The 13,071-nt window shown below is 45.5% G+C and overlaps 1 protein-coding gene across 11 annotated transcripts in view; it reads left to right on the top strand.

Moving 5' to 3' along the window:
- Positions 1 to 13,071, top strand: part of CREM (cAMP responsive element modulator) — a 100,640-nt gene that overhangs the window by 44,058 nt on the left and 43,511 nt on the right. For 2 of the 11 annotated variants that reach the window (XM_036350356.1, XM_036350268.1), the window contains exon 1: positions 8,655 to 8,744. The exons of 8 other annotated variants lie outside the window; for them this stretch is intronic. In XM_036350356.1, coding sequence (XP_036206249.1) covers positions 8,670 to 8,744 — 75 coding nt within the window. In that variant the 5' untranslated portion in view covers positions 8,655 to 8,669. Of the gene's footprint in view, positions 1 to 8,419; positions 8,498 to 8,654; positions 8,745 to 13,071 lie in introns of those variants that run through there. One more of the 11 variants, XM_036350277.1, reaches the window with a different exon arrangement.

The following is a 13,071-nucleotide window of genomic DNA, read 5'->3' as shown; positions in this document are numbered from 1 at the left end:
AGTCACCCGCCATCCTGAAAACGGCCCTCAGCTCCTCACCCAGACTGGCCAGGCACCCCAGTGGGGACCCCCACCCTGAAGGGGGTGTGACCAGCTGCAAACAGCCATCAACCTCTCATCCAGGCTGGCCAGGCACCCCAGTGGGGACCCCCACCCTGATCCAGGACACCCTTCAGGGCAAACCAGCCGGCCCCCACCCGTGCACCAGGCCTCTATCCTATATAGTAAAAGGGTAATATGCCTCCCAGCACCGGGATCAGTGGAGCTGCGAGGCCTCCTGGCCCCCGGAGCAGCGTGACAGGGGGCAGCGACCAAACCCCCTGATCGCCCTGCAGCTCTGTGTGTGACAGAGGGCAGGGCCACAACCTCCCTATCCGCCTTGCTCTGGTCGTGACAGGGGAAGGCGCCCCAACCCCATGATCAGCCCTGCTCTGTGCCTGATGGGGGGAGCTCCCCAACCCCCTGATCGCCCTGCAGCTCTGAGTGTGACAGGGTGCGGCGCCCCAACCACTCCCTACGGGCCCTGCTCTGTGTGTGACGGGGTAGAGCCATAACCTCCCCATCGGCCCTGCCCTGAGTGTGACAGTGGCGGTGTCCCAACCCCCTGATCGGCCCTGCTCTGTGTGTGACAGGGGGCGGTGCCCCAACTCCCCTATTGGCCCTACTCTGTGAGTGATGGGGGAGCTCCTCAACTCCCTGATTGGCCCTGCTCTGTGCGTGACAGGGGGAAGCTCCCCAACCCCCTGATGGGCCCTGCTCTGTGCGTGACTGGGGGGAGCTCCTCAACCCCCTGATTGGCCCTGCTCCATGCGTGACAGGGTACGGAGCCCCAACCCCCCTGATGGGCCCTGCTCTGTGCGTGACGGGGTGGTGCTGCAACCTCCCCATCGACCCTTCCTTGAGTGCGACGGGGCGGTGCCCCTACCCCCCAATCGGCCCTACCCTGAGCGTGACTGAGGGTGGCATCGCAACCTCCCGATCTGCCCTGCTCTGTGCATGACAGGGGGCGGTGCCCCAACTCCCCAATCGGCTCTGCTCTGAGCCCGACCAGGGGCTGCACCTAGGGATTGGGCCTGCCCTCTGCCACCTGGGAGCAGGCCTAAGCCAGCAGGTCATTATCTCCTGATGGGTCCCAGACTGCAAGAGGGCACAGGCCAGGCTGAGGGACCCCCTCTCCTCCCCGAGTGCACAAATTTTTGTGCACCGGGCCTCTAGTCTATATATATATAAAAGCCTAAGTGACCGAACGACTGGTCGACTAGTCGCTATAACGTGCACTGACCACCAGGGGACAGATGCTCAATGTAGAAGCTGCCCACTGATGGTCAGTGCGCTCCAACAGTGGGAGCACCGCTCAGCCAGAAGCCAGGCTCATGAGCACAGGTGCAGCAGCACTAGCTACTCCCGCCTCCATGGCAGTGCTAGCGAGTGGCAGCAGCGGCAGGTGCAGCAGGGCCGGGATGAGCAGAGCAGCACCTGGCCTGTCTTGGGCTCCTCCCTGCCACCTGCCACTTCCTGCACTGCGACATTCCTTGGAGGATGTCAGACTGCCGATTTTGGCCAGATCCCAAGGGGTCCTGGATTGTCAGAGGGTACGGGCCAGGCTGAGGGACCCCACCGGTGCACGAATCTGTGCACCAGGCCTCTAGTTTATATTATAATGATTTTCTTTTGAGGTTTGGATACTTTTTGTTTGATGTTAACATTCTTAGTTTTAGTAATGGCTAGCTATTATAATGGGAAAATAACTGGGTATAAATGCAGTTATTCTTTTTATCCTTTTCTTAGATTTTTCTCTACTAAAAGGGGAACTGTTGCTTAAGGGGTATAGAGTTTCAGGTTTGCAAGATGAATATGCTTACTACTGAACTGTAAATTTACTGATGGTAAATTTTGTTATTTTTTTTAAATGTGACTTTCCTGTGATTTATCTACACTAATGAAAGAGAAACATGGTAATTGGCGTACGACCGCTACCCTTCCCATTGGCTAATCAGGGCAATATGCAAATTAACTGTCAGCCAAGATGGCGGCTGGCAGCCAGGCAGCTTGAAACTAACACGAGGCTTGCTTGCTTCAGTGATGGAGGACTCCAACGTTCCCCGCTGGCCGCTGCAGGCCTCTGAGCCTGCAGTTTCAAACATTGTAACAAATACAGACGCTAAACAAAACCCCAGAAACCAGCTTTCAGCCAGCTGGAATCTCAGAGCTGGAGTTGATACAGAGTTTCAAGAACCGAAACAAACCAGATACCTGCTTTCAGGAGCGGAGGCCTAAGAGCTGGAGCCTCAGAGCTAAAGCTGGCCCAGAATAAAAAAGAAAAAGAAAAAAAGGAGCAGTTGGGAGCTTCAGTCCCAGCCTGAAAACAGCCCTCAGCTCCTCACCCAGACTGGCCAGGCACCCCTGTGGGGACCCCACCCTGAAGGGTGTGTGACCAGCTGCAAACAGCCATCATCCCCTCATCCAGGCTGGCCAGGCACCCCAGTGGGGACCCCCACCCTGATCCAGGACACCCTTCAGGGCAAACCAGCCGGCCCCCACCTGTGCACCAGGCCTCTATTCTATATAGTAAAAGGGTAATATGCCTCCCGGCACCTGGATCAGCGTGACAGGGGGCAGCGCCCAAACCCCCTGATCGCCCTGCGGCTCTGTGTGTGACAGGGGGCAGGGCCACAACCTCCCTATCCACCCTGCTCTGTTCGTGACAGGGGAAGGCGCCCCAACCCCCTGATCGGCCCTGCTCTGTGGGTGATAGAGGGCGGCGCCCCAACCCCCTGATCCGCCCTCTGTGTGTGACAGGGGGCGGTGTGCCAACTCCCCTATCGGCCCTACTCTGTGAGTGACAGGGGGAAGCTCCCCAATCCCCTGATCGGCCCTGCTCTGTGGGTGATAGAGGGCGGCGCCCCAACCCCCTGATCCGCCCTCTGTGTGTGACAGGGGGCGGTGTGCCAACTCCCCTATCGGCCCTACTCTGTGAGTGACAGGGGGAAGCTCCCCAATCCCCTGATGGGCCCTGCTCTGTGCGTGACAGGGGGGAGCTCCCCAACCCCCTGATGGGCCCTGCTCTGTGCGTGACGGGGGGGGGGGGGAGCTCCCCAATCCCCTGATCGCCCTGCGGCTCTGTGTGTGACAGGGGGCAGGGCCACAACCTCCCTATCCACCCTGCTCTGTTCGTGACCGGGGAAGGCGCCCCAACCCCCTGATTGGCCCTGCTCTGTGTGTGACAGGGGGTGGTGCCACAACCTCTCCATTGACTCTGCCTTGAGTGTGACAGGGGGCGGTGCCCCTACACCCCAATCGGCCCTACCCTGAGCGTGACTGAGGGTGGCATCACAACCTCCCAATCCACCCTACTCTGTGCATGACAGGGGGCGGCGCCCCAACTCCCCAATCGGCTCTGCTCTGAGCCCAACCAGGGGCTGCACCTAGGGATTGGGCCTGCCCTCTGCCACCCGGGAGCAGGCCTAAGCCAGCAGGTCGTTATCTCCCAAGGGGTCCCAGCCTGTGAGAGGGCACAGGCCGGGCTGAGGGACGCCCCCCCCCCCCCCCCGAGTGCACAAATTTTTGTGCACCGGGCCTCTAATATATATATATATTCATTTCAGAGAGAAAGGGAGAGGGGGAGAGAGAGATAGAAACATCAATGATGAGAGAGAATCACGCCCCCTACTGGGGATCAAGCCCACAACCCAAGGATATGCACTTGACCAGAATCCAACCTGGGACCCTTCGGTCTGCAGGCTGATGCTCTATCCACTGAGCCAAACTGACTAAGGCTGTATTCTCTGTTTTTTACCACAATAAAAGTAGAACAACAATAAAAGAGTAGATAGGACATTGGGATATGAAAAAGGGCAACATTTTTATAGTTTCTTCTTTGAATAAGATTATTTATCTTGTCTTATTTTTTGTTACTGCAACCTTCGTACTAATAAACCTCATACTGTTAAAGGAATTGCATTTGGAAAACATGGGCTGTGGGAAATTTTCACTTTATTGATTAATTGTGATGACATCTTAATAGTGCCTTTCAGAGTTTTCTTAAGCCCTATCAGAGATAAAACTCTAGTTGTTCTCCAAAAAGCCAGGGGAGAGAAAAGCCTGGTTATGGTATTGCATGTATTAAGCGACAATATAAGATGAAGACAATGCAAGTAGAAATAGTTCAGGAAAAATGTTTGCCTTTAAATAGGTATATTCTATGTAGCGGAAGACCTCTATTTTTGCAGATTTAACAAAATATTTTAATGTGATTAAAAATTTAATGTAAGATTAACTTAAATAAAATTAACAACAATAAAAATAACAAAATTGAGCATTTATTGAATACTTAGTATTTTCCAGGCACTTTTCGAAGTGCTTTACATGCATTGACTTTATAGAAAAGGTACTATTTTCATTCTCCTTTGCAGTTGAGGAAAATAAGACACAGAGAGTCTGAATAGGTCACACAGTGAGTAAAAGGCAGAGCCAAGATTAGATTCCAGGCAGTTTGGCTTTAGATTTCATTAAGCACTCTTTATTACTTATAATACACTAGTGTCCCTGTGCATGAAGTTCGTGCACTTGGGGCAGTGGTGGTGGGGAGGGGCCAGCCTGGCCTGTGCCCTGTCATAATGAGGGAGCCCCACGATCCATCGCCACAAAGAGGTAGGCCCTGCCCACCCATCTGGGGCTCCTCAATGGATTGCCCCAAAGAGGTAGGCTGGAGCCAGGGGAGGCCTACAGACCCCTGGTGCAGGCGCACAGAGGCCCCGCTATGGCCCCGCACCTGGACTGGGCTGGGCTGCAGCGGAGGCCTGTGTACCTCCGTGTGCCTGCGGACTGCCAGGCCGACGTAGGGGGCAGGGATTCGAGCCTCACATCCCGGGGCCCATTGCTGGGATCGGGAATGCAAGCCTCATGTCTCTGGGCCAGTGCAGGGTGAGGGGACGCGAGCCTCACTTCCAGGGGCCTGTTGCTGGGGTCGGGGATGCAAGCCTCATATCTCCGGGCCAGCGCAGGGGGCGGGGATACAGTCTGCTGATCAGTTGTTACGTGACAGTGTCCCAATCAAATTGCATATTATCCTATTATTAGATAGACTAGAGGCCTGACGCACGAAATTTGTGCATGGATACGGTCCGTAGGCCTGGCCTGTGATCAGGGCCATCTTCCCTGGCAGCTGGCCCTGCCCCCTGCCACCACCCACCCCATTGGCAATTGGAGCCTGCTGGCCAGGGAAAGGGACCAAGAGGTGGTCAGTGCGCCTCATAGTGGCTGGTTGAGCCATCATTCGGGTTGTTCTGCCATTAGGGTTAATTTGCATATTATCCTTTTATTATATAGGATGGGTACTTAGTGTTGAACCAGACCATTACAGAGGTCATTACCTTGGAAAATCCATAGTTTGCAAAAAGTATTAATATATGTTATATATAGTTACCATATAGAACTGTATATGTGCATGAATACTATACACACACAAGTACACACACACAGATTTAGATTTCAACTCAGATTCTGATCTTGGGTATATGAAAGAGCATGGAAAATTTAAAAATACTATTCATTTTGATTTATATTAGTAATTGTTTCCATATAATTCCTGGTACCAAAAGCCATTCTGTGTGTTGAACTGTAATTTTGGGACCAAGAATATGAGCGCACCAGAGCTTTACAATTATATCTATGAGATAATGAGGAAATCAGTCCCAATGCCTTTGGTAAAATCAATTTCTTGAGTGTTTTCCTGACAAGAAGCAAGTTAATTATAATTTTCACCATATTGAGGCCATCGTTCTTTACTGTTTTTTGTGTAGTAAGAAAATGAATGAAGCCTGGCTGGTGTTGCTCAGTGGTTGAGCGTCGAGCCAGGAACCAAGAGGCCAATGGTTTGATTCCTGGTTAGGGCAGATGCCAGATTGTGGGCTGGATCCCCTGTGGGGAGCATGCAGGAGGCAGCTGATTGATGATGATTCTCTTTCATCATTGATGTATCTATCTCTCCCTATCCCTCTAAAAAACAAAAAATCAATAAAATCTATTTTAAAAAAAGAAAATGAACGAAACCTGCAATCTTAACAAGTGTAAATGTACAGTTCAGTAGTGTTAAGTATAGTCACATTGTTGTAAAACAGATCTCCAGAACTTTCTCATCTTGCAAATCTAAAACTCTATCCCCATTAAACAACAACTTCCTTGTTACTCCTTCCTTCAGCCCCTGGAAGCCAACATTCTACCCTCTGTCTGTATGAATTTGACTACTTTTAGATATCCTATATAATAAAAGACTAATATGCAAATAGTCCCCTTGACCTGGAATTCGACCAGGGGGCAAGGGCCGGTTGGCCAACCGCCCACAGCTTCTCCCCACCCCCCTGCTGGCCCAGCCTGATCAGACCCGATCAGGGCGGGCTGGCTGGACCCAACCTGTGCACGAATTTGTGCACCGGGCCTCTAGTTTCATATAAGAGGAATCATCAATATTTGTCTTTTTAGACTGGCTTATTTTACTTAATATAATACCAAGGTTCATCCATGTTGTAGCATGTGATAGGATTTCCTTCCTTTTTAAGGCTGAATAATCCATTATATGTACCTACTATACCACATTTTGTTTATTGTGGTTTTTTATTTTACTTTTATTAATCCTCACCTGAGGATGTTTTCCCCATTGCTTTTCAGAGAGAATGGAAGTGGGGAGGATATGGAGAGAAACTCTGATGTGAGAGAGATACATGGATTGGTTGCTTTCTACACGTGCCCTGACTGGGGCGGGGGATAGAGCTTATAACCTAGGTACATACCCTTGAACTGGAACAGAGCTTGACCCTTTGGTTTGTTGTGTGGGCATATGCTCTAACCTCTGAATCACCAGCCAAGGTTATTATAACTTTTAAAATATCTATATTTATTACTATTTTTATTTATTTATTTATTTATTTTTAAAAATATACTTTATTGATTTTTTACAGAGAGGAAGGGAGAGAGATAGAGAGCTAGAAACACCGATCAGCTGCCTCCTGCACATCTCCCACTGGGAATGTGCCCGCAACCCAGGCACATGCCCCTGACCGGAATCGAACCTGGGACCTTTCAGTCCGCAGGCTGACGCTCTATCCACTGAGCCAAACCGGTTTCGGCTATTACTATTTTTAAAGAGATTTCTAATTCATTTATTGAACAAACACTTGCCAGTTATTAGAACATAAACATTTCCTCTAATTTTTTTTTAAACATATTTTATTGATTTTTTACAGAGAGGAAGGGAGAGGGATAGAGAGTTAGAAACATCGATGAGAGAGAAACACCGATCAGCTGCCTCCTGCACACTCCCCACTGGGGTTGTGCCCGCAACCTAGGTACATGCCCTTGACCGGAATTGAACCTGGGACCCTTCAGTCCGCATGCCAATGCTCTATCCACTGAGCCAAACCGGTTAGGGCTAATTTTTTTTTTTTTTACCAGGCATACCATAAGAAAGCTGCACCTAGAATGCTGGTCAAATGAACAGATATTAAGCACCTATTAGGTGCAAGATCATGGGCTATATGAGACACTCCTTATTTCTTATTTGCCAATAGGAAAGGCTACAAGCACTTTTCACATTTCTTGTTGTTTCGAAGTTGACGCCCTTGGACTGACATGTCCTTCTGAATATTATTATCCTTCCTGGCTTTGGCTTTTCTCTTGGCTCTTTTTTTTTTTTTTTGATGTTAACATAGCATGTAAGTGCATTTGTTGCTTATGCTACTGGAGATGGCTGTTACTGTTTAATCCATGTTTGAACTAGTATTTTGGGGACTTATGTCCTCCACAAGCCATTATCAGTAACCCTGTGCTATTTTTTTTTCTTTATTATTGTTTAAAAGTATTACAAATAGTAGTACATATGTCTCCTTTTCCCCCCATTGACCTCCCCCCAGCCTTCCCCCCGCCTCCTTGCCACCGCTCATGCTCTCATCCTCCTAGTGTCTGTGTCCATTGGTTATGCTTATATGCATGCATACATATGGTTGATCTCTTACCGCCCCCTACCCTCCCCTCCCTTCCCGTTGAAGTTTGACAGTCTGTTTGATGCTTCTTTGTCTCTGTATCTATTATTGTTCATCAGTTTGTGATGTTCATTATTTTGCATCTTTATTCAAGTTTATAATATTGTTTTCCTGTTTTCCACCTTAAAATGTTTGAAATATTCTTTAAACACTTCTTCCATGGAAGAAACAGAGTCCTTTGAGAATCCTGTCTTAATACACAGAAATCAAGATAGTTTTCCAACTTCTTACTTGGTGTGTTAATGGATTTTCATTGTAGCTTTGTCATTAAAATAATTAATTGTATATAGTTTTGATTTCTCAGCAGCAGAGTTGATAGCAAAATCTGTTATATTGTGAACTCACATGTTTTTTTCACCCCTTATTAACTGTTTTGAATGCAGGCCCATTGCATGTGAAATTTGCATATGTACTGTGACATCATAAACCCCATTGCAAGAGAACCTAGCTACGGACTGAAGGTAGTCTACTAGGTGTTAATCAAATACTGTGTTACAAATTGTGAGGTTTTCCCAGTTATAAATGTCATTATTAGGATTTTTGTTTTACTGCAAAGCCAACTAAGGCTGTCAATTGCATCATCTTAACTTATTTCTTCAGATTAACTATTGTCTGTAGTGGGGTTTTCTGTGGATGTGGTGGCATCAGCATAATCTATGTTTCAGGCATCCTATAGAAGAGGATTATTCAGGGGAGCTGGAAAAAAAGGTAAATTATGTCAACTGTGAGTTCTTTCTGCATAAAAAGAGGTATAAACTTATGAAATGCAAAATATATCCATTTAATGTTTTTTGGTTTTTGAGAAGGTACACCTACCTGATTTTTGGAATGGGGTGAATACACTAATAGATCTTCCTATGGCTTTCTCCCTCTCTTCATTTAAGCTTTTTACGCACATGTTTCCTTTGATGAGAAGCTTTCCACATCAAGTATATTCTAAATAGCCTTTGTCATTCTCTGATTATTTACCTTGCTTTATTTTTCTTTTAAGAATTTAGTACCATTCCAAATTATATATTTGTCTCTTCATCTAAAGGATGTCCCAAAATTCACGCAAGAAGTAATTTTGATAGAAAACACAGGTTTATAATTAAAAATTGTAAATTTTTTATTGATTCATAAAGTATACAGTATAGGGTTATGTATGGAATAGCATATCAGGTAAATGGCCTCCACGGCTTTGCTGGCACATACGCACTCTTTTGTTGAAATTTTCCATGACCGTCTTGCATAAATGTGGCTGAATTTCATTGATACAGCGCTCAGTTTCCTCCTTCAAGGCATGGGTGGTCGTGGGCTTGTTGGCATAAACCTTAGACTTCAAAAAACCCCAAAGAAAAAGGTCCAACGGCGTTAAATCGCATGATCTGGGCAGCCAATTCTGATCACCAAAATGGGAAATTACACGACCAGGAAATGACTCATGCAGTAATTGAATTGTTTCTCAGGCTGTATGGCATGTGGCACCGTCTTGTTGAAACCACATGTCGTCCACATCCATATGTTGCAATTTAGGCACAAAAAACTGGATTATCATGTCGCGATAGCAAGCACCATTAACTGTTACTGCCTGAGCAGCGCATTTTCGAAGAAGAATGGTCCGATGATGCCTCCAGCCCAAAATCCGCACCAAACAGTGACACTTTATGGATGCATTTGTTTCTCAACAATCACTCGTGGATTTTCTGAACCCCAAATGTGACAAATTTGTCGATTAACCAAGCCATCTAGATGAAAATGAGCCTCATCGCTGAAGATGATTTTGTTCGAAAAATCAGCATCCACTTCTTGTTGTTCCATAATCCATTTACGTATGTGCCAGCAAAGCTGTGGAGGCCATTTACCCGATATGCTATTCCATACATAACCCTATACTGTATACTTTATGAATCAATAAAAAATTTACAATTTTTAATTATAAACCTGTGTTTTCTATCAAAATTACTTCTTGTGTGAATTCTGGGACATGCTTTATTTTCTGTTTCCTCCTGATCTAGGAGAGGAGAGACTTTTATTGTTTACTGCTATGTCCCCACTGTCTAGACTAGTCAACATGGAATGCTTCCTTATTCCTGTGAGATTTTTGCTTACTAGAAACTCTTCAAATGAATATTTGATGTTTATAAGAAATTTTTTTTAAATTTTTTTTTATTGATTTTAGAGAGAGGGCGGAAGGCAGAGAGAGAGATTGATTTGTTGTTCTACCCACTTATTTATGCGTTCATTGGTTGATTCTGTATGTACCCTGAGTGGGGATTGAATCTAAAACCTTGGCATATTGGGATGATGCTCTAAACAACTGAGCTACCTGACCAGGGCTAAAAGAAAATTTTCTATTTCTACCTTTAGTATGCATATTTTAATTTAAGTGAAGTAAAGCTTACATCTCTGTAACAGTGGTTGGTGTCTTTTAAGAAAGACTTAATTCCCTTCTCTTTCAAGGGCTTCTTTAGAATTCTATTTGTACATTATGAATTAAGTAACTATGTAATACTCTGTAGATTACACTTTGTCAACATTTCTCAGATCTTTATTTTCTGTCTGAGCTGTAACCCAAGCATGAGTCTTATAATTATCCTTGCCTATTAAACATTTCCACCTGGTTGCCCTGCCATTGCTTTCAACCTAGCCTTCCTAACTGAATCTGCCACCTTCCCCAAAACAAAAAGATGTTTTTTTATTTACCCATTTTTGCCTTTATGGCCACCATGCATGTTCTTCAGTCATTGCCTGTTCCTTCTCAGCCATCTGTGTACCATACTTCAAGGGTGCTATATAATCAGTATAATAATAAAATAGTGCTAAGATGTTGAAGGTAGGGGGCCATGTGAATTTTTAAAAATTTTATGAATAATGGTGAAATTTAGCCTGTTAGCTATATCAACACAGTTATAGGCTTAATACTACTCACTTAATGCCAGTCACTTTTGGCAATAAGAATATAGAATGTCTGACAGGTTCTCTAGATCTAAAGGGTTTTTGTTTTGTTTTTAAGGATACTGTACATCTGAATTCTTTATTTCAATAGGGTAGTGAAAGAGTTGTCTCATGAGGTTTTGCACTACCCAGAGTTTGGACATAGAGAAGTTTCATTGCAATTATAGAATTCATATAGCTCATCTCTAGAAGGCTAGGAATATAGTTTTATATTAGTGAGTACAGCTCCTTTTCTGTAGCAGGTATTACTTCTTTTTTTAAATTAAATCTTTATTGTTCAGATTATTACAGTTGTTCCTCTTTTTTCCCCCCATAGCTCCCCTCCACCCGGTTCCCACCCCACCCCTCCGCCCTGACCCCCCCTCCACTGTCCTCATCCATAGGTGTACGATTTTTGTCCAGTCTCTTCCTGCACCCCCCACACCCCTTTCCTCTCCGAGAATAGTCAGTCCACTCCCTTTCTATGCCCCTGATTCTATTATATTCACCAGTTTATTCTGTTCATCAGATTATTTATTCACTTATTTATAGATTCACTTGTTGATAGATGTGTATTTGTTGTTCATAATTTTTATCTTTACCTTTTTCTTCTTCTTCCTTTTCTGAAAGGATACCTTTCAGCATTTCATATAATGCTGGTTTGATGGTGATGAACTCCTTTAGCTTTTCCTTATCTGTGAAGCTCTTTATCTGACCTTCAATTCTGAATGATAGCTTTGCTGGGTAAAGTAATCTTGGTTGTAGGTTCTTGTTATTCATCACTTGGAATATTTCTTGTCACTCCCTTCTGGCCTGCATAGTTTCTGTTTAGAAATCAGCTGACATTCTTATGGGTACTCCCTTGTAGATAACTGACATTTTTTCTCTTGCTGCTTTTAAGATTCTCTCTTTGTCTTTTGCTCTTGGCATTTTAATTATGATGTGTCTTGGTGTGGTCCTCTTTGGATTCCTTTTGTTTGGGGTTCTTTGCACTTCCTGGACTTGTAAGTCTATTTCTTTCACCAGGTAGGGGAAGTTTTCTGTCATTATTTCTTCAAATAGGTTTTCAATAACTTGCTCTCTCTCTTCTTCTGGCACCCCCATAATTCGGATGTTGGTACACTTGAAGTTGTCCCAGAGGCTCCTTACACTATCTTCATATTTTTGGATTCTTTTTTCTTTTTGCTTCTTCGGTTGGGTGTTTTTTGCTTCTTCGTATTTCAAATCTTTGACTTGATTCTTGTGATCCTCTCGTCTGCTATTGGAACTCTGTATAATATTCTTTATTTCAGTCAGTGTATGCTTAATTTCTAGTTGGTCCTTGTTCATATCCTCGAGGGTCTTACTAGATTTCTTAAGGGTCTCACTCAGTTTATCGGTGGTTTCTAGAAAATTCTTGAAAAACCTTATAAGTTTGGTTTTGAACTCTATATCCAGTAGTTTGCTTCCCTTCATTTCTGTCATTTGTGTCCTTTTTCTTTGTCTCCGCATTTTTTATGCTTCCCTGTGTTGATAGAGTGGCTTTGTGTGCTAGGTGTCCTATAGGGCCCAGTGGCTCAGCCTCCCCAATTACCGGAGGTGGACACTCTTGGTGCACCCCTTTGTGGGCTTTGTGCACAGTCTTGTTGTAGTTAAGCCTTGATTGTTGTTGGTATCACTGGGATGAATTGACCTACAGGCCAATTGGCTGTGACAATCAGCTGTGTCTGCAGTGGGAGAACTTCTGTGCTGGAGACACCCTTCTGGAGCAAGACTTGCTTCAGTGGGGCTTTGGTGCTCACTGAGTCTTCCCCCTGAGTGTGTCCCTTATGGATCTGAGGAGTTGTAATCTGGATGGTCCCACTCTGACTACTGGGTACACTGGCTCTTGGATCTCTAAGGAGGTGCTAATTTAGCCTGTGCCTGAGGCTACCCAGCAGGACCTACGAGAGATCTGCAGATTCCTTTTCTTTGTTTGGATTTGGAGGTGTCCATATGAGGCCCAGCTGTGAAGCAATGTAAGCTGCTTGGGGCCTTGGGCCTTCTTTTGGAAGTTCTGGGTCTCTCTGACCCAGCTGCAGTTTGTTAGGTAATTTTAGATTGCAAAGGGCCAGGCCTTTCATATGCGAAAGCCTCTGCG

This window comes from Myotis myotis, unplaced genomic scaffold (genome assembly GCF_014108235.1).
Source record: "Myotis myotis isolate mMyoMyo1 unplaced genomic scaffold, mMyoMyo1.p scaffold_m19_p_1, whole genome shotgun sequence".
In the NCBI taxonomy this organism is placed as follows: domain Eukaryota; kingdom Metazoa; phylum Chordata; class Mammalia; order Chiroptera; family Vespertilionidae; genus Myotis; species Myotis myotis.
Note: the sequence above shows the minus strand (reverse complement) of the source record. Positions and strands in the feature narration are given on the sequence as shown.